The 25,925-nt window shown below is 38.4% G+C and overlaps 1 protein-coding gene across 2 annotated transcripts; it reads left to right on the top strand.

The window, feature by feature from the left end:
• Positions 1–25,895, top strand: PHF6 (PHD finger protein 6). Of its 2 annotated transcripts, none has more exons than XM_038122717.1 (11): positions 1–157; positions 5,007–5,186; positions 5,366–5,467; positions 8,452–8,585; positions 8,893–8,936; positions 17,971–18,134; positions 18,312–18,455; positions 19,695–19,799; positions 20,684–20,817; positions 21,458–21,587; positions 21,877–25,895. In XM_038122717.1, exons 2-10 carry the CDS (start codon positions 5,049–5,051, stop codon positions 21,585–21,587), a joined length of 1,095 nt encoding a protein of 364 aa, XP_037978645.1. In that variant the 5' UTR covers positions 1–157; positions 5,007–5,048; the 3' UTR covers positions 21,877–25,895. The 2 variants fall into 2 exon arrangements, with proteins under 2 accessions (XP_037978645.1, XP_037978644.1); XM_038122716.1 differs by having other exon boundaries at positions 17,968–18,134.
• The last annotated feature ends 30 nt before the right edge of the window (positions 25,896–25,925 follow it).

The raw sequence follows: 25,925 nt of genomic DNA, 5'->3' as shown, positions 1-25,925 counted from the left end.
GCTCGTGCGTGCGTGCGTGCGCTCGGCGGCGGCGGCGGCGCGTCCCGAGCCCCGAATGAACGCGCCGGTCCCGGCGGGCGAGCGGCCCTGAGCGACCCGCGAGCGGGGACGGGCCGTGCCGAGCGGCTCCTCCGCCCGCAGCCCGCCCGCCGCACGGGTGAGTGACCGACGACCGACCCGCCGAGCGCCCGCTGCCCGCCCCGCCGCCGCCGCGCCGCGCTCCAGGGGCAGGCGCGGCGCCCCCGGCCCGCCCGCAGCCCCCGGCCCGGGGCCCGCCCGCCCGCAGCCGCCGCCGGTCCCGGGGCTTCGGCCGGCCCCTGCAGCCCCGCGAGGGTCGCGGCACCCCGCAGTGTCCCCTCAGGGGTGCCCCGGGTGCCGGTACCGCCCCCCTGCCCCCTCCCCGGGCCGGCGGTGCCGCTCGCTCCGCCCGCCCCGGCCCGCGCCCTCCTTGCGGCGAGGATCCGCCCCCCCTTGTCTCCCGGTCCCGTTTCCCCCAGAATTTCATGGAATCGGGAGGGGGTCGCCCTTGCCGCGTCCCCCCGCGCTCCCCCCGGGAGCCCCTCGGCCGGGGAGGGGTCGGGCCCGGCGGTGCCGGCCGGGCCCCGCGGGGAATCGGGCGGTTCCTGCCCGGGAGATGCCGTCCGGCCCCGTCCATCCCCCGGGGAGGCGGCGGCGGAGGTGCCGCTATCGGCCCATCTCCGGCTCCCCGTGGGAGGATGTAAACTTTCCTGGAGATCCCTCAGCGCCGTCTGCCAGATCTCCCTGACCGCGGGCTCTCTCTGTGTCATTTGTAGTCACCTGCTCTGCTCTCATTGTTTCGGCGTTCGAGGGTTTGCCCTTCTCCCCTCGCATCTGCCCCCTCTTCGGTGTCTTTTTGGGTTTTTTTTAAGGAAGTTGCATGGATAAATTCCCATCCTACTTTTCAGAGTCACTGTAGGATGCTGTATGAATGTGACTCTTGGATAAAAATTTCAGTGGGTGATTTGGGTTCTCAGCCGCAGAACCCTCCAGGATACTTCCCCTCTCCTCTTCTTCACTCCCCCCTTCTCCGGAATAAGCCTCCCAACAATGGGTGTCCGACCCGCGAAACTGCAAAGCACTTGTAAGCTTGTAACTCTGGTGTCTCCAGTGAGCATCTTGGAAAAATCAGCACAAATATTTTCTGTAGCTCTTCCTGAGAGACCAAGCATCTGCAGTGACATTTTCTGAAGCTTGTTTACTTCTCACAGGTTCTCCCTAGGTGTCTAAGATTTTCTTCACAAATATAAATTCCAATTTTTTGAAATTTAGTTGGGGAATCATACAGGTCACACAGCAAAACAGATTTTACACGGGCACTGTGTAGATGACTGTCCTTTGTAGGAAATACAGGTGAGGTTTTAACTCCAATAATCAGGATCCTGAAACATGTTTGGGTAATAAATAGAAATTAGAGTTCAGGTTACTTTCCATTCTTTGGTGCTGAACAATGTCTCATGCACTGGGGGCATCCCGTGCCTGAGACTTATTGAACTTCAACTTTTACATTAGGAAATCTGTTGCCTAGAGCTCAGTAAAGCAGCACAGAAGCTACAGGAGGGTTTAAAACGTGCTGCTTTAGAGATAAAATAAAGATGCTGTGAGGGAAAGCACCACATTTAATACTTCGGTGCGCATAAGAAATGTGAATGCAAATGAACCCAAATTTTTTTGGTGAAGAATGGTTGAGTGAATTTCTGCTTGTGCCATGGGGTACATGTGACGTCTCATTTCTTAGATCAAGCCCATGGAAAATTGATCTGTATGGAATAATCTTTGTGTCTGTAGTATGTGTGTTCCATTTTGGTGGAGACAGTGGAAATCTCCCAGCCAGTGATTCCACAGTGCATCACTCCCTGTGATCCAGTCTGTGAGACTCTGACAAAGCTGACAAGCGAGATTCTATCAACAGGAGATGCAATCACTGGTTTTTGTAATTCTTGCTCATTTGTTAGCTTTTTAAACATGGAAAACCAAAATATTGAGCAGTTTTTAAATTGCATTTTTTCTCATTCCAATGAAATGTGGCTTGATACTTGGCAAACTAGATTACTTGTTCTGGGTGATTTAACTTGAGAGAGGAAACAGAATTTTGAGTACTTGGATTCAGAATTGTGGGGCTGCAGCTGCATTACTTGGTTCATCTTTCTCAGAAAATGTGTTTTGTGTCTTTTTTTAATGCCCAGGATAAGTGCATTTTGACACAAAGGGAAGTGATCTGAGAGTAGTGCCTTCTCACATTTATGAGAAAGCAGATGTAATTTATGGAGAGGTCTATAGATGTTTCTCATGCTAAAGTTTTTTTTCAACACTCTTTAAAAATGTATAAATAGGGTAAATGCCCAGTGAAACAAACAAACAAACAAAAACCCACAACAAATGTGGAGTTGGAGAGAAAACTTTTAGAAACCCTTTTAAAATGCTTTCAGAGTAATTTAATCTGATGGTGAAAACGTGAATTTCCTTTTAGGCCTGTTTGAGTTTTGAATAATTTTTCAAGTGTTAAATTATTTGTAATTGTGAAGTACTTCAAAACATATATTTGATTTTTTTTTTAAACATCAGCATCCGTGTATCGAGTAAAGATTGGCATTATTTTTAACTTCACTGTGAGCCTTAAAAAATCTAATTATGCAGAAGTACTTGAGGAAGTCAGGCTGTGTCAGGTTGTGCTGCTGCAGTGACATGCCTGTAGTGCACTGGGAGGTGGAAAGCAGCGAGCTGTGAGAAGGTTCTTTAGAATCTTGTGTCTTGGAAAGTTGTTTTTCCTGTAAACTACATATGATGAGAACCACTTAAAATTTTTTATGTGTGCTATAGATTACTTTCATTTTCTAAAATACAAACTTGCTGTTTAATTGGAGGGTAGCTCTGTTATTAGTAATTCTTGTTGCTGAGCGTCAGTAGGACCTGTGCACATGTACAAGGAAATTCCTGATCTTCCTTTTAATAACTGGTATTGTTGGTGTCAATATTTTAATAATATAATCTGAATATAAATTGAAACAAGTAGACCCAAGTGATGGTATGTGTATGTACCACACTGTTGATACAAAACCAGAACTTTTGCATTTTGCATTACTTTGTTAGCATGTTTCTAAACATCTCTGTGTGGTTTATGTTGATCTATTGAATGTGAGATGTAAACACGTAATCTTTTGATATTACTTCCTGCTTGTCTTTTGTAGGTCTTTTTCTGCTCCCAAATATTATTTAAGTTTTAACAATTACCTAGATTTTTATTTTTTAATATACATACATATCTATCTGTCTGTCTGTCTGTTCAGGAACCATTCTTTCTGCTCAGAAGGGATTACAGAATAGTCTTGTTTTATTTTTTCTTCAGAAGAATACAGTATAATAATTCTTTTGTGTTTAACACTTAAGGACTCCCTATTGCCACTGCAGAAGGGTGTGACTCGTTTATCCAGATTGGCACATTTTTTGTGCAAATCAGCAAGATCCGAAATCTTTGCATTCTTGTTCTGAGTGTGCGTCAGCGGCGCGCAGGGCTCGCGGTTGGAGCAGAAAGCAAATGGAGCTGTTGGGAGGGCAGAGGCGAGGGGACAGGACAGGCACCTTCAGAGCAGCAGCTTGGCAGTGAACGGTGCAGGGCCGGCAGGTACAAGGTCTGTGAAAATCTGCTGCAGCAGGAGGGTCTGACAGCAGGAGCTGAACTTGAGGACGTTCCTTTGCTTTCGGTTAGAGAAGGAGTGAGTGATACCAGCATTATGAGCTTCTGACAGCACCGGGACTGCCTGTGCAAATTCCAGAGACCAGCCGGGTATTTTCATGCAGATCCGTGCCATTGTAGCCCAGGCCAGATGTTTTGCAACACTGCTCTCTTATTTATGGCTGGATTTTACACTTTTTTCCAACACAAACATCAGACCCTACGGTGGCTTTTCTTCCTTAGCTGAGTCAAATGAAGAGAAAGACTGAGGAGGATTTTATTGCAGTTGTGGTGAATTCTGGTAGTAAGGCTCAAATCTCCAAAGTGAAAAGCTCTAAGCAAGTCTATTTGAAGAAGATGAGTTTTTTATTTCTTGGTAGATGTAGAAGAAATGAACACAAACTTCTTAATACTGGGCCAAGAAATTCATACACTCATGGTGTGTTCTCACTTTTGCACGAGCTGTGTCTGCCTGAGTTGGGCACTGTGACCTCAGTGTTACATTTTAAAACGTGTTGCTGGTTGCACTTGAAAAGTTTGTGATTCATACTGGGTTTAATTTTAAGTTACTTTTCTGAGCTGAGAAAAGCAGCTCTCCTGCACTTACTGAAACCTGGTGTGGTACTGCCAAACTAACTGTGGTCACGGAGAGGTTTCCACTGCAGCACCTGAGAGAGGCGTCTAAAATTTTGTTCCTAATGCTGTTTGATTAGCCACAAGATACCTCTGATACCAAAAGTGGTAACATTTTAGCATCTCATCTCTCCTCTTTACTCATCTGCCCCGAGTCTTTGTGAGCCTTTACACCCAAAACCTGTGCAGGAGGCTGTGCTGGACTCTGTTTTTCTTTGCTTCTGATTTTGAAGATGTTCAGTAACATGAATTTCATTGCATGTACATATCTATCTATCTATCTATCTGTCTATCTATCTATCTATCTATCTATTCTACAAATTCCTTTCCTGTAATAAATAACCATAAAAATGAGTTGCAGTAACTTTTTCCCCCATGATTCTCTTGTTGTATTTCCCACTTATTTCTTTTTTATTTTCTGCTTTTGTATTAGCATCCAAAGTTTTATTTTAATTCTCAAACTTTTTTTTTGCATAAAGAAACTGCTTTTTATCGCTGAAAAAATTTCATTAAAATTTGGCCAAATACTGCCTCTGCCAGTCACTTGTTTATTTGGCTGTATTGAAGTAGCATAAAGAAAAGGGACAAATCACTTCCAAGCAGCCAATACTGTATTTATGAAGCTATGTTAATTTGCCTTTTGTTGATGTTAACATGCTGATTACAGTTCTTTTTCCCGTAGCATTGAGAGGATTGCAGTGGCATTCTAAGGTCATTTAAAATCATGACAAGCTCAGTCGGACAGAAGAAAGTCTCCTCCAGACAAAGGAAGTGTGGGTTCTGTCGGTCGAATAAAGATAACGAATGTGGGCAGTTGCTGATGTCGGAGAACCAGAAGGTGGCGGCACATCACAAGTGTATGGTGAGTGGCCGGCACCGGGATGGAGCCGGGAAAACGCTGCAAACTCGTGGAAAAGCCACCCAGATTGGATCTGGCACACGTGATTAAACGCTGCAATTTGGTGGGTTTCATATCTATAAATTTCTCTATCTCCTGTATCCTTAAAAATTAAAATACAGATTTTGTCTTTGCAATTTTAGCTGTTCTCATCTGCACTGGTTTCTTCACACACTGATAATGAGAGTCTTGGTGGATTCTCTATTGAAGATATTCAGAAAGAAATAAAGAGAGGCACAAAGCTGGTAAGTCCCTATTTTGGCTCTTGAAAATGGAAGACACTATTTTCATACCCTCCATAAAGTTTGCAAGGAAGTTGTTCAGTGTATTTAATCTATTCAATATTTTCTGTTAGATTTCTGAAAGTAATCACATTCTAGGCTCCTGGGAAGGGTGTGATTGTACCTTTACCAGTACGTGGGTTTACTGCCAAAACCTAGTTTTAATTACCAAATACACTTTTTGCTCCTTTTATATTAATTTAAAAAATAATGCTGTGAATATAGAGGGCTTGTGAGCTGCGTGGGTACAGTAGTCATTGCAGCTCCACCAAATTAAAGAGATTGAGCAGGAGTGTTTTTTTTTTTAATTCCTGAGACACAAATTCATAAGGAATTTTTAAATTATTATTTATTTAGAACTAGTTGTTTTCCAATTTGGGAAAATGAGTGAGGCTCTTCTTAAAATAATTTTACCAGACGATCAGTTCACTCCTCACATTAAAACCTTTCTGCTTGATTATTCAAAGCACTCTATGTGTTTACCAGTTCTTGGACCACTAAAGGAAGTCTAAAGTATTATTGAAGAGCTGCTATTTTATAGTAATAGTATAGTATTTCATCCACTGTTTCATTTGAATCTTTTCCCTTCTAAAAAACGTCATTTGCTCTAATTAGCTGAAAGAAATAACTGTTCACAAGTCATTCATGTTGTGATCAGGACTTTCCAAAGACCATGGTAGTAAATGAAACTACTGATCATTAAGAAACTTCTTGATTCTTGTGTGTCTTAAAGGGTTTTAAAGGTTTTTTCTTTTTATGTCTTTGGTGGTTTCTCTTTCTGCTTCTGAATCTCTTTATGTTCCTTCTATTGCAGTGTCTCAGTTCTTGTAGCTCACCAGCTGTGTGTACCAGGCACTTTGTTCAGGTTTTTGTAGAAAACCTGGATCTGGTCAATCTAATGGAGTCATGGTCCTGAGTTGGTTCCTCTTTGGAGAAAACATATGAGATAATTTTAGATCTTAACTTAGGTGCCTGTCTCTGTAGCTGGCAGAGAGCTGCAGCTCTGAATCACTCTCTGGAGGAACTTGTCTTTCTCCACTGGGAGAAAGTGGGAAGTTTAAAGGTAAAGGTTTATCATTAGCCCAAATTCCTTCTCTCAGGTCTGCTTGCCTGGTCCATTCTGGGGGGACACATTCAGCAAAGAACCCCAGAGCACTGAGTTAGCTGAATATCTTGATGGTTTGGGCTCAGTTTGTCCTCTCTCAGGAGGTGCTGCTGGCCAGGGGGGCTCTGATGGTGGGGACCTCATCATCAGAGTGACAGTGACAGAATGTAGAGACTTTCTGATGGTAATAGATCTGTCTGAGAAAAGGTGGTAGGTTCAAACCTGGGAAGGCCAGACACTTATGAAGTCTAAATATTTGGAAGTACAAGTCACTGATATATTAATTATTCTAATTATCTGTATTATTTCTGGTGTCTGTGAATGGAAAAAAAATCTTTTTTTTTTTTTTCTGAAGAACATACCTAATTTGCAGCTTATCAAACTTCTAATATACCAAATATAACTTGAGTTAGTGACCATTTGGACAGCAGACATGCACCAATGGAATAAGTATTTTATTACTTACTAGAAACATGGATAAAATGTGTGTGCTTTGTTTTGCAGACACATTATGGTGTTCAGAAAAAGAAAGTTTTCTTTTAGTCATTTCTGCTTTCAAAAAAACTGAGGTTCTGACTAAACTTGGTTGGCTGGATATATAAGCCTAGGCTTTTCTAAAGGGCTTTGATCAGCAATCATTATATATAAAACCATAATGTATAACAGATTTATGAGATAAAATGCCCATAAAAATTAGATAACAGCTAGGCAACAGTAGATAACTGTACCATTTCAGAGCTTGCAGAGGAGTAAATGGAGATGATCCAAGGCTTTGACATTTTTACTGTTCAGTTGACTTCGTTAAAATTGAAAAACAGGCTGGTGGTATATTTGGTAACTTTGGTGGTATATTTTTTGGCATATTTGGGAGTAACAAGTAGAACTTGACTAAATGAGTGCAGGGGAGAAAAAAATGTATCCACAGATATATATATGTATATATGGAATATCCTACATTGCATACTTAGATTTGGAGTTGATTGTAACCTTTTGTCTTGGGAGGTGAGTTTAATGGGAAATCCTGAGATTTTGAGGAATATTAAGTCAGTAGAAAACAATAAAGAGAAAAATTGTGTGATACTGTCAATTACTTCCTTTCCTGCCACAGTATAAGAAGGACCATGAGCAGTTTAGAAGACTAATTTAGATAGCTGCTGTTATCTATGTGTCTGATACAAGAAAAAATAATGGGAAAGAAGAGTAAAGCAACAGCCTCACTTTTAATCTTTTTTGGAATATGAGTACAAAGAGCAAAATTTAGTTTAGTTGAAATAAATTAATTGTGCTTACCAAATATTTCACTAAATTCAGTGTTTTGGAAAGGACTTTAGGACATAACTGTAGGAAAAAAGGTAAAGTTAGCTGATGATGCTGAGGTACATTTGCAGGTTGTCAGCATTTCTGACTGCAGGATTCATTCTCAAATGGGTGTAGTTTTTTCCCTCTTGCCTTTATAATATAATTCAGAATTAAACAGGTACAATTATGATTTTAGCTTTTCTGAAATGGTCGGTACAAACAGACTGTCCTTGAGAGGGATATTTAGGTGAATGGCTGTGTCACTTTCATCAGATACATTCATAGAAATAAATTCCTTCTTTTCTTCATTGAGTTGATGCTGGTGGTTGAGTTGATAGTGCATCTGATGGTTATTGCACTGTTGCACACTTGAAACAAATTTCTTCATTTTAAAATAAATTATGCAAAACACCTGAGGTAGGAAGAGTAATGCCAAGTGCATAAATCCATTTGTTTTGTCACCAGGAGTGGTAAATATATTATTATTGAACTCAGAATTGCTAAACAAAAAGTGACATGAGTTGTGCTTTCTTTTCCTTTCCAGATGTGCTCTTTGTGCCACTGTCCCGGAGCGACCATTGGCTGTGATGTGAAAACGTGTCACAAGACATATCACTACTACTGTGCTCTGCATGATAAAGCTCAGATAAGAGAGAAACCTTCACAAGGCATTTACATGTAACTATTATTTATTTGTTATGTTTCTTTTTTAATTTGTATTTTGCATTCTTTGTTTAAAAAACAAACAACAAAGCAAAGCAAAACCCCACTTTGGAATCTAAACAAAACTGTTGCAAAAAATTCTAATTATGATTGTGGCATTCAAAATAGCAATGTGCTAGAAAAGCATATTTTCTCTGCAAGATTTGTGTATCAGTGAGTCTTATAAGTGGGAGAAAAATGTACTGGCATTTAAATTTAAAAGATGAGTAAATAATCTGTGATTCGTGACTGACTTGACAGTTTTCAACTACTTTGTTTATAGGATTTTATGTCGAAAACACAAGAAAACTACGCATAACTCTGAAGGTAAAATTATTCAATATAAATTTTTCCCATTGTAGAAAGATACTTGGTTAAATTTAATTTTTTCTGGAGAATATAAATGTTTTCAGTAAAAATTAGAACTACGTATTTTCGAAAAACAATGAGTTTGGAAGCCCATCTGATTTCTGTATTTTCTCTAAAAATTATTGATTGAGGTGGAGAAAAACCCCAACCATAAATTTTAGGATGTTCGAAAGATATGATGCTCCATAAAACCAAAGTTTGGGTAGAAGTTATACATTCCCTTCTTGGAAGAAGCTGGCTTATATTTGTAGTTAAGTATTCACAATATTAACATCTGAAGTATTTTGTCAGATAACAGCTGATTTTTGCCACTGCTAATGTTCCTAAATATTCATTATTTTTTTGTACTAGTAAATAGAGTTTAACTCTTGGAAAAAGAAACACCCAATAGTAAATGAGAAGGGTTGTGATGAGTTCACTTACAGATAAGTTTCTGAATCATATTGATTTAAAAAAAAAAAAAAAGTTTTATGGATCCATTCACTAAAGCTGTGTAGCTTTGCAGAAAAGACTAGTGAAATGCCACAAATGTAGATATATTGTGTGGTCTGCTAAAATTCCAAACTATTTGTACTGTTGTGTTTTTATTAAGTATTTTTCTTTTTTCCTACTGTATCTGAATTTGGGTAAGCAAACAGTTGATAGTTTACTTCTTGCATTGTTTTCAAGTGAAATGTTCTCAGATTTAACTGATCAGGAGTATGCAACTGTTTAGTGAAAATTAAACTTCATAAATTACTTCAGTCTCTATGCCAAATGCATTTTTATGGTGATATATTGCTTTTTATGCTGCAGGTAGTAGACTCATTAATGGTAAAGGTTTGGATGTTATTCCAATGCTCAGAAAGATTCTGAAGGCAGCAGAAAATACCAAAGAAAATGGATTTCTTTTTTTTAGTCTATTTATGTAATTATTGTTGTGTGCCTGTAAATAAAACTCTAATTTTATTCTAACTGGGTTCAAACATAAAAAATAATGTCTATGTTATAATTAGTTCTCCAAAGAGAAGAGGCCACGTTATCTTGTGTTTGTTTTGGGGTTGCTTTGTGTGTTAGCAGACACAGAATGTTAAAGACATTTTGAGTCCAGAGAGATTAATCTCTTTAACTGATATTTTAAAATAATCTTCTGTACTTGCTCACAGATGTCTCAGGGTTTGACATGTGTTTAAAAATGCCTCCAATTCTGCATGGAGCTCAAAAGCAGTTTACTTTTTCTGCTTGGGATTCCTTGCAGGATCTGAACTTGTGCTTTTCTTAAAGAGTTTTCAGGAACCATTATCTCCAATTTTACAGTGTCATTTTCTAGCAGCAAAAGCTTTTAAATTTTATATAGATATATTGGGAAAAATTTGTGGTGTTTTTTATTAAATGTTTATGATGGTAGTTTATTAAAACATAAATCTAGACTCATATCCAGAGTCTCTCAGAGTGTGTATTTCTCCTCTCCTACCCTCAGTGTCACTCAGAACAGCTGAGGCCAAAGAACCTGATAGTACATTATTTAGCACTTCACAGACATTTTTTTGTTTGAAATATTTACTTCTGTCATGCTTTACACTTCTAGAAATAGCTTTGCACTTCTATAACTATATGTAGCTATACTTCACTTTCCTGTTTCCAGTTCATTATTTAATATTTCACTGAAATTCCACCCAGTGCTCTTTCCCAAAGAATATGTTTTCTTTTTAGTCCATACAGTTTTGGAAACTTTACCCATAAAATAATTATTATTTACAGTTGTGGATTTGATAACACCAGAAGCTGGGGCTCTTTGTGATAGACCTCCTTTAAATCAAAGAAAGTAAAAATACCCATTGCATATGCCTGATACAATGCTGTAAGTAATTTCCATAGCAATGGTATTTTGCTACATTTAACACTAATTAACTTCAGCAGACAGAAATTACAGGGTGGTTTTCAAAGTTTCAGAACGGACTTGGGAGGCTTTTTCCCTTAGTACTTAAATGCTGAAGTTTGCTAAATGAAATGACAACTGGAAGGTGTTGGATGGCGAGATTAAGCTTTATATTTGTATTTTGTTTGTTTCTTGATGAAAATGTGAATGTCAAGGAGGCATTTAAATGTGAAAGAATGGTGGTGTGTGAAACCAGATAACGGACTTGGCAGAGGAGAGTGACTAGACTAGGCAGGGAAACTAGATGTTAACATAGTGGCTTTTTTTTTTTTTTTTAATCTTGTTTTAGTTTCATTTTCATTAATCTTTGCTTAGCAGTGTTTTCCTTACAGAACAGCTAAAGCTTATCTGTGGTTCTGTCACCCAGTGTGGGTGCAGGGAGGTGCTGGAACCATCAGTCCTTTTTAATGGAAACTTAACTGCTCCTTCTCTGGGTTGCTTTTTGTTTGGGGATATTTTTATTATAATTAATTTGTTGTGTGTTTTTTTTCTTGGTCAGTTTAGAACATCTGTGGGTTCCTATGCTCGGTTCTTTGTATCCAGATTTAATTGTTCCAGTCCAAGTATTTTTATTCTGTCTCTTATGTTAGTAGATGTTCAAAGAGTTTTTAGGAGTGTTTGGTTTGTCCAGAACAGTTTATTTGCTGTAGGCAGCACTGCTGCATAGCAGTGAGATTTTTCCTTCCCTTCCCTAGAAAATGAATGTTTCTTGGACCATACTTGCTCAAGTCTGAGGTCTGGCTCATGCACTTTACTTACAAGTTCCAGTTTAAAAAAACTGTCTGTTAAACACTTCATAACAGATAAAGAAAATCTCTTGAGGCTGCATGGAAATAATATTGAAGGACCTATGTTGGAATTAAGTTACCTGCTAAGACTTAATAAAAAGGACCTCATAGATGTTTTTTATTGCTGTGATGAAATTCAGGTGGGGTGAGGATTCATCAGACTCGGTATCTACTCATCAAGACAAAATTAATGAGTGATGGGAATTAATTTTTCTTCACATGACAGGACTTGAGCTACCTTCTGCTTTCTTTGAATCTGAAAATGTGAAACATGGCAGCAGACTGCTGTGCTCTTAAATTCATTATCTGTTTCAACAGATTGTTGGGCTAATTTATCTGTAGGGCCTGGTGTTTAGGTGACATAGAATAGGAAAATTGTATTTCTCCTTTATTTCTTTTGTGTAATTCAGAGTCATTTTTCTGTGCTTTGTTCCCATTAACTGGAAGAAGGACATCTAGGTTTTTGGCTTGCTGTTTACAAATTTAGTAACAGCTTCATTCATAATTTTAGGCAAGCTAAGTTTTCAGTACCTAATAGGTTACAGGGTTTGGTGCCAGTGCTTTCAAATTATCACAGCTAACCATCAGTTGAATTACTGTTCAGTTTGATACAATTGCATTTATTCTTTTTGAAGAATGAAGTATTGTTGAACTAATGTTTTGGAGCTGTTTGTTGGAATTTATTCCAATGTACTGGAAATAATTGTTGAAAAATGAAAAAACTGGCTTCTCTCAGTTCCCTGCAGGTGAGGCTGCCCTCGCTGGTGTGTTGAATTTAAAACAAATTCAGCTGATGAGGAATAGTTTAATATAAACTAAGATAAGAATGTAATTTCATCTGTTACACAGTGGTAAGACAAAGACTAACAAAGCCGTGTGACTTCTCTTGTTAATGTTTAAATCAGATGCTTGAGAGCTGTGGGGTCAGAAAATAAAATGTCTGTAATTTCTGTTGTAGCTGTGCTCAAAGCCTCAGGGAATTATGTTTCCACAGTGGAAATAAGGACATTCCCTGTCTTAGCATCCTTTTCTTGTCATTCTGAAGATCAGACATGGAATCTGTGCTTCTCACACTGCTCAGTAAGTTGAGTCAGGATGATATTTCTGAGACACTGCAATCTATAGTGCCCTGAGTACTTTCCCAAAGTGCTGTGAAAACCAGGGACTGGCAGGAAAAACATCTGCAACTTTTTGCATTCTAGTTAGGTAACATTCTGATTCATCTTTGTATTCTTTGAGCAGTGTTCCCTGTTGCATTTTCTGTGGCACTGCTCCTAGCACAGGTTTTCCTCGTGCTGTTTGCAGTAACAGTGGGGTGTAAATGTTTCTGCCATGTTGCACTTTGGGGTCATTTTGATTTTGATGGTGAGAAAGTCTTCCCAGGCTCTGCTAACTCAGCCTGCCTGGTGTCTGTCTCCTGGAGAATGCTCTGGGTGTGGCATCAAGTGTGTTCCTTGTGTTCCCACAGAAGCAGTTGGTCCAGGCAGGGAATTAGCGGTGTCCCATTACAGACTGACGAGGGTTTGTGCAGAAACCTCACACCAGGGTATTCTTATGGAAAACCACACGGCTGATGGAAAAGGAAAAATGTAAAAGTCATGTGGTGAATGGTTCGTCCTGTCTGAGGAGCTGTCCTGTGGTGTTCTGATTCTCCCTCCCATCTAGGAAAGGTGTTACACTGAGAGGCTTGGGCTACTCAACAAACTCATCAGACCAGAGGTTGTAAGCTTTGTGATTGTGCAGATAAGCCAAGTGCATCATCTGTCTTCAGTCTTTGCCAGTGTTTCTTTGCTTGAAAATGCATTTAAATTGTGTGGTTAGTAAGGATTATTTTATTAGTTTTCTATGTTAAATAAATAATCTAAAATACCTCATAACAAATAACTTCTGGATGAGAATCATCTGTTCCTTCAAGTATCTGGGGCTTTTGGAAAACATATTAGTGGCAGGACCTAAGGGGTAATTTAATTTTTTCCTCTCCTTCTTACTTTAATTTGAATGTGTTTAATGTAACTTATTCTTTTTCTGTTGAAAAAGGTGACACAAAAATATATTCAGCATTTTGGTCTTTAATTTCACATCATCTGCTGATAAAAACTTCTATTATTTCATTATTAGTTTGCCTGATTTTGTATTTGATTGCAAGAGGGTTTATGCAAATCCCTGTTTCTTATTATTGCTTATAGATGCATCCACATTTTTAGTATTAACTACTGGGCCAATAAAGCTCTTTTGGGTTTTTTTTTTTTAAAGTTTCTTTCCAATTTAAAACAATGATGTTGGCTCACGGTTTATTTGGTTTCAGCCATAGTTTAATGAGATTTTATTCTAGCGTGCTGAAGTACTCTTTTCTTTCTCTGCTATATTCCATTTCTCTTCTAAAAATCTAGTAAGATTGATTTTGTTCCTTAAATTTTTAGCTTCTCTTTTATCCCAAATGCACTGTAAAACTTTACCTGCATCTGTGTAATTTCAGATTTATATAGCAGCATGTCTCAGCCCCTTCAACATTCTATGCTTTGGCTTCTTTTCATGTCCAGTTCTACTTGCAAATATATTCTGCCTGTAGTTTTGGTTTTTATCCTCTTCATACAAAATCAGCCTGCTTTGTTTCTGGCTCTCTTACTCTGTTGTTTAAGTTACTGTAGGATGTAAATGAGCCCTATTTATTGTACACATCCTATTTTTACATGTTTTTTCACAACCTTTAAATCACTTAATTCTTTATTGCTTTGTTTTAACTTGGCTTTTGGAAAGGGGTTCCATGTGTATTTCAAGCTGATGCAGTATGGATCAGTGATATCTCAACCTCTTCTCTGCCAAGCCTTATTTTAAACAGCAAAACATCTTGATCCTTTTTCCTTCGAGTCATGATCAAAGGAGAATTTTTAGATTTCTCTCTGAAGCTGAATCTCCCTGTTAACCGTTGATGTAATACAGCATTTTGCCAGGGTTCCTTCTGTGGTACTTTGTACTGCTCATGGATTTATAAAATGCATCTTAGGGGCTTGTTGCTACTCATCTGAATTTACAATATCCTGTTCCTAGGTGCTTTTTAAAATGTAGATTGTTTCCTCTTGGTTTCTACCCTTACCCCACCCTTCCTGGGCCGTGTTGTGTCTTGGGCTCTTTTCAGCTCTAGCATTTAGGGACTTCTGAGGGAAAGTCATAGAAACCTCCTTAGAACTTTATCTAAAGTTATATTGAGAAAATTGTCATGATTTTAAAAAGCAATGCAGGAATGGGATATGGGATGGGGGGTAGTTGAAGAGGGAATTCTAGGGAGTCTCAGGGGATTCAGAGGATGGGTGATACCCATGATAAAACATCACCGGGTCAGGGAGGAGTTGTTCAACTTTTTGTGTTTTCCTTAGTTCAAGCTGACATGAGAAGTTGGAAACACCCAACCATCAGATGCCAGGGACACAGGGTAAGCTGGCAGTGGGCTTGAGGGGAGGGATAGGGCACCCACCAAGCAGTAAATTAAACATGAAGACCATCCAGGGCAGATGTGTTTGACAGCTGGTTACAGTCCCCCTGTTCTGTTCTGTGAGTTCAGGGTGCTGTAAAAACAAAAGGAGCTTTAATGTTTGAGGTATCAGTCTTGGAGGACATGTGTAGAGCAGATCCTCACATCTTGCTGCTGTTACTCTGTAGGTCCATGTCACTTGAAGTAGGAGATGCAAATCTTCAAGGAATTGTATTTTAGTGGTGTCATGTAGCATCTGGATTTTCATGTCTGACCCTCTCTGAAAGTTGTAGTTTTGAGCACAGAAGAGGGGTTCTTCTTTAAGGAAAGCTGTGCATTCTTCATGTTTTTTTTTTTACCTTACACTGAAACTATCTTTTAAAAATGCAGCATTTTTACTTTTCAAATCTTAAATATGGTAATAATTATAGACTGAAAAATAGCTCTTAAGAACTTATTCTATTAGGAGATTGACACTTCTAAGAAATTTGTTTTCATAAGGTGTGCTTGTTTTTTAGCAATTATAACTCCTGGTTTTTTAAGGGGGACTGTAAAGAGTTCAGGACATGCTTTAATGTTATTGTAGAAAATAAGGGTGGACTGAGGTGGAAAGCATTTTGGCTGACAAAATTGACAAGGAGCTTTGGAAAAGATAAAGAATAGCAGTGAATGGACTATATTTTGTTTAATTAAATAGTAGGGAAGTCCACGGAATTATTTTGGAAGGAATATTTTTAACTTCTTACTGATGTCATTTAAAGGGTCATGGATTCAATAGTCACATTTTTGTAAGACTGTTTTTCAAGAATAGCCATCTATGATTTCTGTAAATGTAAAAATAGAGACAAATATTCACAAATTTCTTTGAATAATCAGTGGAGAGTTCATGTGATGAACAAGATAAAAAGAGAATTCTTTTTGAAAGAGGTTTTCAGATTGCAATAAAATTTGCTGTATGCAGTCCAATTGGTCAATATCTAAATAGCATAATCTTGCTTGGGGAATTTAGCAAGTGGTGACAAATGAAAAATAATGTTAGATAGGAAATACTGAGAAGAAAATGTAAAATGTATTGTTTCATTACATAATTTGTGTCATCATGTATTTAGTTTTTTCAGAGTAAAATAAATTATGCTTTTGACATGTAATTAGAAAAGAGTAGTTTATATATTAAAGTATAGGGATGTTGTAGACAGACTGATGTGTCTTAGTAGCAACTTGGACAAATCTGTATATAGCTGAATAATCTGTAAGTTTAAACTAAAATAATTTGCAGATCTGTACAAATTTCAGTATAACCTGTTGTGATGCATTTGGATGAGTTTTCTGTCCTTCCTTAATAACTGAGCAGAAGCTGCAGCTTTCTTGGGGATTGGTGACAGATACAATAGATGGAGCTGAACAGGATGTCCTTGTGTGCCAGGCTGGGCCAGGGCTTCAGTTGTCTTCTGCTCCCACTTGGTGGCTGTGGAATATGTTCAGCACTTTGACTTCACCTTTTGTGCAGTTGAGTCTCTGTTATCACAAGATAGAAATGTGATCTCATTTTTATGTGATAATAGGTAAGAAAGACAAGTGCTGGCAAGGCAGCATTTAGTCTCCGGCTAAGATGTCCTATCTGGATACTAAAACAATATGGCAATATCCATCAAGTGGATGTTCCAGGTCTTTACCATTCCCTTCTGCTTGGGGCTCATACTGATGTTTGTGGTTTGGGTTTTGAGAAGAAAATCCTTCAGCAGGGTCTGTGTGTGTTCTTTGCACAAGTCTGAAATGTGTTTCTGGTTCAAGCAGGGGTGGGTGCTATATGTTAAAGGAAAAAAGGAGGCTGCTTCTGTGAGTAGGAAAGTTGTTAGTGACTGAACAGAGCTGGTTGTTAGATGTAATGATCAGATACAATTTAACTAAATCTTATTGGAAGCAATCTCAATCTTGTAGAATTGATCTGTGTCTTCTGTAGAGCTGTGAGTTGTGCAGAGGACAGTGTGCCCAAAGGCTGGGCTCAGCTCTGTGCAGCAGTCACAGCTCAGCTGACATTTGCAAAGGAACATGTCTTTGGCATGTCTGTATTAAAAAATGTGTTCTTATGTTCTTAATAGTCTGTAAATACTTGGTATGGGATATTGTCAGTGGGGATTATTTTCTCCAAACTGGAGGCTGATTTTAGCTGCCGATCTAAAAATATTCTGTAATCACATAAAATTGTAGATTTGTTTCACTGAAGACAAAATACTTTTCAGTTTTAAAGCTTGATGTTATAACCCAATGGATGAATTTTTTTTCTTAAGTCAACAGGCATCACTTAATAAAGCAAGGAGAGAGGTATTATTTGGATACACTAGCATACTATCAAGGGCAATTTACGTTGGAGTTATGCATCTTAAAACAATAAATTATTAGCATCTTTCATGGGTGAAAACACTTTCCAGTTTCAGTGTAGATTAAATTGATGTTATTTTCAGTGAGGTGAAGATGTGTTTCTGAGGACACATTTTAGGTCTGAAAGTAAAAGTTGTAAAAAACACTAAACCTTCTTATGTTATAAAGATGCAAAACTGTGTGACATATAAAAAGTAATGTTTTCAGGACCTGCAGTTGCATGTTTGTAATAAATGGGGACAAGGTGCTATTTTTATATCTGACCAAAATTCAGAAAATACAAGTTGTGGTTTTTCTTGTCTGATGTTGGTGGGTTGTGGGTTGGGTTGTTTTTTTTTTTGATTTTTGTTGTTGCTGTTGTTTGGTTTTTTTCTTAGTTTGTTTTTTATAAAATTGTGGAGAATCTTATTTAATTATGTTTTCTGACTTCTAAAGCAGATTTAGAAGAAAATATCAATGAACACGAATTGGAGCCTTCACCTCCCAAAGGAAAAAGGAGGGGTCGTAAGGGAAAGCCAAGAAAAACAAATTTAAAAGGGCAGTCAGAAGACACTAGATCTACGTCCTCACATGGCACAGATGAAATAGAAAGCAGTTCCTATGTAAGCAGTAAATATGCTAAACTTCTTAGAAGACAGAATTGCATATTTCTTCTCTGAAATATAAGTTTTGTTGAAATTTGCATTTGTCTGAGCCTCCAGCTGGTGGCCACAGGCTTTTAAAATTGCAACCTTATTTGTATCCCAGCAGTATATTTTAGTAAAATGTTTTTCTTTCAGAGAGACAGGTCTCCCCACAGAAGCAGCCCCAGTGATACAAAACCTAAATGTGGATTCTGTCATGCAGGTGAAGAAGAAAATGAAGCTAGAGGAAAGCTTCATATATTTAATGCCAAAAAGGCTGCAGCACACTATAAGTGCATGGTAAGTAACAGTGTTGTTGTTAACCAGTCTATTCTGTGAATTTTATCTGAATTGCTATTTTGGATTTTAATACAGTACCCTCACATGTAATTATGCTGAGTATTGTCTGTATGCTGATGATCTTGAGCACTGAAGTGTTGCAAAGTGAGCAATTCATTTATTTTCACTGCAGGCAATATGAGTAAAAGTTGGCTTCATGCTAAGAGATGGAATTAGCTCAGGGAGATGCTTTAGCTTATTAAAAATGCTCCCTTAGTGTCTAAATGCATATGAAGTGTTTAAAAAGGAAAACAGAAAACAGTTTTAACTAAAAGAATCCTTTCCAAGAATAAAACAACTTCACAGGCGTTCAGGGACAATCTGAGGAGAATCCATGAACTTTGTTAATTTTCTGACCTGTGGATTCAGGCTGTGTGGCTTGAGTAGAGTGTGGGATATGGAAGTTCCAGAAAGCTCTTGCCTTTAGATGGTGATGTTTGTAGAACTGTCAGCCTGAACGGGATTTAATTGCAAAGAACTGGAGCAGACCGTGCCATGAGTGAGGTGGGGCTTTGGGTAACAAAATTCACTGGTTCATGTTGTACCTCAAAATGAATAAATAGTCCAGGCAATCTGTGGAGTTACTCATTGACTTTCTGTATCCAGCCTCACTGAACAGAGAGCTGGTGTGTGCCAGCAGCTTCGAGTCTTACTCCAGCAAAGCTCTTTGTTACTTTGTCTACCTGAACTTCAGTTTTAAGGCGGTTAAAGCTGAATATACCGGGGTGATGATGGAAGGCATGCTACTTCTGTTCTCCATTTTCATCCCTCAGGACTTCACAGCTGAATTGACATCAGGGTTGAACCTGAATTACATATATGTCACAGGGAAGGAGATGGAATATTCCTAAAACGTTGAGTAGTGCAATTGATAGTATTTCCCATTTGCTGCTTTATGTTCTCATCCTATCATTACTTCTCATCTACTCCTCTGTCTTTTGTAAGAAATTTCTCCAAGGCAACAACAAGTCTAATTAAAGCAGTCAGGTGGGGGTCAGAAGAAATGCTTTAATTGCTCAGCATAGGGTTTTTCCTAGTTTGTTGGTAAAGCACATGCTGTCTGAGATCACAAAACAGGATGTTCAGTGCTCAGTTATTCCTGTAAAAAAATTTCCAAACATCTTGGTTTGTTCATCTTGAAGAATGATGTTCATCCAGCATCTTTGGACCTGACATTACTTTGACTTGCTTGTTTTACAGTTGTTCTCTTCTGGCACTGTCCAGCTAACAACAACTTCAAGGGCAGAATTTGGTGATTTTGATATCAAAACTGTACTTCAAGAAATCAAGAGAGGAAAAAGAATGGTATGTACCTGCAGAATGTGTGAATGTGTTAGTGACTCTGCTACGGTCTGTATAGCTCTGCCTCCTTTCTTTTATGGAGCAATCTTTTCCACCTCTTTCTAAACACAAAATTAAAATATATTGTTACTTGTGGGAAGGACAGCCAGATAGGAATCACCTTAATATTAGTGGTGTTTGGGCTTGTGGTATTTGGGATTCTTTATGACAATGTACATAACTGTTATGATCACAGAATCCTATGATTCATATTAGCCATGCTGTAACTAGAAGAGAGTAACAGCTTTGGACCTGTGTTACTAAAAACACACTCTGTGGAGCTGCACATAAAATTAGAGAATATGCAGTTCTTGCGGTGAATATATTCTCTAAAATTGGAAACAAACCAGTATTTCCAACTGTTTTGGTGTTTTAGTAGGAAAACATTTTAAGATCTTAGAGATGGGGATGCTGTTAAAACAACTCACTGTATTTTATTAAAACTCAGGGTGTTTTTAAAGTGCTAAGACATGTATAGGGGATCAGACAGATAATACAAAATTAGCAATATTGTTCCTTAAAAAAATAATTTAAGACTCTCTCTATATTAGCATACTGACTTCAGCAGCAATAAAATAGCCTTGGACATGCAATAACATCTTTTGCAATTGTAGCAATTTTCTGTGCAACAGACAGGTAAATCCTAGTGTTCATATTTTTGTGGGTTGGTATCTTACAGTTTCTGGTTTACCATGTCTTTGATTAACTTTTCATTGGAAGGATGATCTGCCAGAGGAATTACTCTGTTCCAAAATGTTAGCCATAAATATGAGGAACAGTAAACTGAGTACTGAGACACAAAAGACTGAGATGCTGAATGTTGCTGTTCTCTTCTTTCCTCTGCACAGAAATGCACACTCTGCAGCCAGCCTGGTGCTACTATTGGGTGTGAAATCAAAGCCTGCATAAAAACATACCATTACCACTGTGGAGTAGAAGACAAAGCTAAATACATTGAGAACATGTCACGAGGAATTTATAAGTAAGGACATATGTAATTGTTGAATCTGCTACGAAAGTAAAGATATTTCATGACACTTTTTCTGCCTAACTTGGCTAGTCAATATGTTCTTAAAAAAGAGGATATTATTTAGCTTAAAATGGTATCTTTAAGTAGTTGATGACTTTATGAAACATTTCAGTCACTCAGCTAATTTAAAATTTCTGTAGTGTTGTAAATAGGAGAAATGAGAAAATTATTTGACTTGTATTATATTTTCCTTCTCCAGTAATCTGTAATTTAGATCAAGAAAATTGATGTCATGATTCCTCCATATTGATGTGTTTGTAGCTTCCTTCAGGGGCTTTTTGGACCCCACAACTTTCCATCCTTCCTGAAGAGCTGTGGCTTGGCTGCAGCTGAGCTGCCGTGCTGTGCCCACGAGAGGGCATTCGCCGAGCAGTGAGAGGCAGTTCTGCAAAACTGGGATTGCTCACAGTTTTGTTGGCTGCTCTTGACCCTTGTTTTCCTTCTCAGTTTAACTGTTGCTTGACTGGAAGCTGTGAATGATTTAAGAGTTTGCAGCTGACTTGTAGCACATCTCGAAACTAACTGAGAGATTAAGTCAGGTTTTGATGGATATTTTCAGTGTAAATCCTCACTGTTCCTTTTATTGTGCCAGACTCTATTGTAAAAACCATAGTGGAAATGATGAAAGAGATGAAGAGGATGAAGAAAGAGAAAGCAAAAGCCGTGGCAAATCAGGCACTGACCACAATGACATTCCTCAGCAGCAGCTCAATGGAAACTAGGTATGGAAGTTACTCCTGACAGATCTGTTACCAAGACTGAAACGCAATATACAATTAATGTAGTTTACTGCAGTGAAGTATTTAAATCTAGTGTATGCAGAGTACTTTTTATTGGCATACTGTAGAAGAACGGGGAGGATTTGTTGTTTTTTAAATCCGGATGACTTTGTAACAGTGTAAGAAGGGAGGCCCTCATTTTTATTGCTAAATGTAGATGTAATGTCAGAGCTGTGAAATGCTTTTCTGTATGATTTTAAATTTACTATTGTTTTCATCATTTTTTAAACAGGTTCAAGGGACAGAGTTATAGAACTGGGAATGGCTAAGACATCATAACTACTAATTCTTTTAAATTGTTTTCTAAAAATCAGAAAAGGGTTAGTAACTTTTTACTACCCAACTCTGTTAGAAATTTCATTGAACTGCCTGAAACGTTCATGTGTGTGAGCCTTCAGTAAGTGGCAGAGTTTTACATGTCAATATTATGTAGTTTGTAGTCTGCAGTGTCTGGAAAAAAAATGAAACACTATATAAATGATATGTAATATGTACAGTGTCAAAAGTTAAGGCAGACATTGAAATGAAGTAAGATCTATATTTCTGGACTGAATAAAAACTTTACGATTTGGAACGTGTAAGTTGTTTAGTGGATTCACACAATGAGGGAAGGTCTTAGCTAGTTTTATTAACAACATGGACAAGTCCGTGATGGCAACGAGCTGGTACTTTGTGAATTTTGCATTTTCTTCCTGCGCAAGTTCCGGAGGCTGTACGTGGCAGAGCCGCGCTGTTTTTGCTTGGGCAGCACCCAGTAGGAAAGGACTCGGTGTACACGAAGCACGCTTGAACATTTCAGGTTGTTCCTGTTGTGATTGCTCATTCCGCCCGGCATTGTTTGCGGGAGATTTACTTGAGCAGCTGTTGGTTCTGAGCTGTGAGCTTTAGAACTCATGCCAAAGGGCTGTAGTTCATTCTTTCCCCAAAAACCCACCTCTTTCTGTGTCCTGATTTACAAAGAACACTTCACCAAGTGTGATTAAAACCCTACTATACAAATGTTTGGACTTTGCAGCCCAATCTCTTTTACTTCAGAGAGTTACAACTCTTAACTCACTATGGAATTTAGCCACCATATCTGACGTCCATACCTCAGGTGTTCTCTGTTGTGTGGAACACTTCATGTTTTGTCAAGAATGTGCATAAAGGTCCCATATTCTGTAAGAAGAATGAGGAAGCAACCTTTTTTGCTAGATTGGTATTTATTTTTTGATCATATGACCACTATATGGGAAAGTTCACGTATCATCCTTATTGTTTTAGTGATTTGTTTTTCCTTTCTCTGTCAAGTCAACAATCACATCATGGAATTCTACTTGCTAGAATTTGATGTTCCTTGAGGGAACGCTCAGATCTAGGCTATACCAAACCTAAAGAACAGTCCTCTGACTGCTTTCAAAACACCTTGTCATTTCTAATGGCTACTGGCTTCTTCAATTGGTCTGTTAAAGCACATTCTCAGACTTACTTAAATAAAACCAAAAAGCTGAATCTAGTCCACATGTTTGTCTGTTGCTACCACATCACCTTACTGTTTGTTTAGGGTTTTGACTTGTTTCACTCTGAACTCCCAACAAAACTTCTGGATTTGAAGGAAGGAAACAAGCAAAAGACACTGATTTGACTATAAACTGCTACAGTTCTTCTGTGATTGGTATTGCAAAAACGGTTCATATGTAACATGAGTTTCTGTAGCATTTTTTACTTGTATTTTTAAAAGATTTAACGTGTGTCATTTGTCTTCTTATGCATTCCCTTAATGTCTTGAGGGACTCAATTACTGTATATTGGAGTTTCTAACATTTTACCTGTTAGAATTCAATCAATTCTGTTTGCTTTCCTGGAGAATAATCCCATTTGGAAAGAAATATTGCTGTGTACAGAAAATATTCAGTTACTGCTCTAAACATGATGCCATTGCTCATTTTTATTTTGTATTTGTAACTTTCAAAATTAAAAGCGTGACTTGAATTGCAATGACAGATCGATTATTGAAATTGTCTATCAAGGTGTTTTGTTTCTCCTAGAACATGAACATTTTTCAGCCACTCAGAACAGTTTTAGAATGCAAAAAAGCATCCTTCAATATTTAAATTACTTCAGTTTGTGCCTCAGACATGGCCCTCCCATGGAAAAAAGGCACTTTGTTTGCAGCTACTGTATTTAACTAAGTTTGCATGGGGTAGATCTGCCAGCATACTGACTGTACTTGAGACTGAGCTCTAATTCTTTGTGTCAGTGGCTTAGTATAATATTCAGTCCAATAACTCACCTGTTGTGGATAAGTTAACCCATTCCTTGCCTTGAAGAACCAGAACAGCACTTTACCTTTGGGTAGCAGAAAAGCGAGTGGCTGCTTTCCCTGTTACCCCTGAGTGCTGAAATGGCCTGGTGAAACTGTCATCAATTCAGAATTCATGGAAGCTAAGTCAAAAGCAAAAACCTTTTCTTACAAGCCTCAAATTTGTCATAACTGACTTCAACTCATGTATGCTGGGTAAAAGTGCCTTACAATGTAAAAATTGTATTTATATGTTCCCAAGTAGCATCACCTGCTGGGGAGTAATTCTGTCGTGGTGTTAATATTTAGAAGAAATGTACCTCAGCAGTGTATTTACTGTACATCTCTTACATCCTTAATTGTAGTTTTAAAAAGCATGACAATGTATCATAGTATACAACATTTACATCCTTTTTTTAAAAGACAAAATACTGCCATTACTGTCTTTTTCTGTGTATTTTAGCTTGGAATTTCAGACAGTCTCTCTGAATTTTTGGGGGTTTGTTTTGGTTTGCAGGTTTTTTTGGGATTTTTTTTGGTAAAGCAATGTAATCTTTGCAAGCATATATTGAAGATGATTCTGGAGCATCTACTGCCTTCCCAGAAATGTTAGAAGTAATGAAAGTGCTCTATAGGTGAACTAGGTATGTTTAAATTAGCTAGTTAAATTAATGCAGTCAAATTTTGTTACTGAGATTTTTTTTTACTAGGCACCTTCTGCTTTCATCTCACAATCAGAGAATTCAACGTCATGAATTCAACAAAACTTGTCTTAAAAAACTGGTTTCACTTTATTTTTTTTACATTTTATTTTATTATTGTTACTTTTTGCCTTTGGGCATTTCTTTTGCTCAGAAGAGGATTGTGTGCTGTTTAAGATGCCTGGAACCCTCTGAGAAGGGAGGTTTCTCCCCAGCTCCTTGCACCTCTCCATTACGAGATCTCCCCAACTCACTGTGGTCTCTCAGATCTGTGGTTCTGCTATTCCCAGAAGGACTGTGCCAAGGAAGGACAGGCATCACAAGGTTCCTGTTCAGATATCTTGAGGATACAGCTGGTGCATTGCCAGAGTCCCAGGTCAAAGCCCCCCGTAGCAGTGGCTGTGCTGTCCAGGGCAGGGGGAAAGGGCTGGTTCAGTGTCAGTGCAGCTCCCGAGCATGAGGCGAGCAGAACGTCTGCTCCTTCAGCACGGGTTGCTCCACAGCAGGTTCTGTGATAAGGCTCTAGCAGGAGCCACTCCTACACTCCACAAAGTCTCAGCTCCAGGTACAGAGAGCTGTGCTGATCTGCAGTGGTTTGAGTCTGCCAAATCTGGCCCTAAAATGTAGTGTAACAGAAGAGTGCCTCTTACTCCTGCCTATAGGAAAAAGAACTTCATGCTAAAACAGAGTGAAAAATGAAGAGGTGATAGTCTATTTGAAATATCAGACTTATCTGTCAGGTGATAATCAGTGCATTCCAAAAATATTAATACGCTGAATCAGATTGACAAGAAAATTAATCCTCATTAGATGAAATTAATCTGAAGAGAACTGAAAGTGCATGATAGCAATTAGTAACTCTTCTTCCATGTCACCAGAGTCAGATTCCACTATATTAGTGATGGAGGTGAGAAAACAGAACACAGCCTTTGATTTATATACTTGGTGAAGCAGTTCCTATACATGCATATGTATGCACAGCCATTAGTCTGCAGTGACATCTCAGCCCTTAACGAATCCTGGAGAGCTGTTGCTTGTCAAAGCACTCAGGTTAGGCCAACGTTTGCAGCTTTTGCTCTAGCATATATTTACATTAGGTGTAAAGACAAGGAATGTATGGAAGAGGGTAAATGCATTCCTATCTACAATGTTATGTATATTTTGTTCCTGTTATATTGGCTTTACTTCCAAAGTTGTAGTTTGCAGTATTAGTTTCTTTTTATTGGTATCCTTGCATATATATATTCAATAAATGAGTTATGAATTTCATGCTTGCATATCTGTCCTTTTTCCAAAAGT

Source organism: Motacilla alba, chromosome 4A (assembly GCF_015832195.1).
Source record: "Motacilla alba alba isolate MOTALB_02 chromosome 4A, Motacilla_alba_V1.0_pri, whole genome shotgun sequence".
Classification (NCBI taxonomy): Eukaryota; Metazoa; Chordata; class Aves; order Passeriformes; family Motacillidae; genus Motacilla; species Motacilla alba.
The sequence above is the reverse complement of the archived record's forward strand: the minus strand, read 5'-3'. Positions and strand labels throughout refer to the sequence as shown.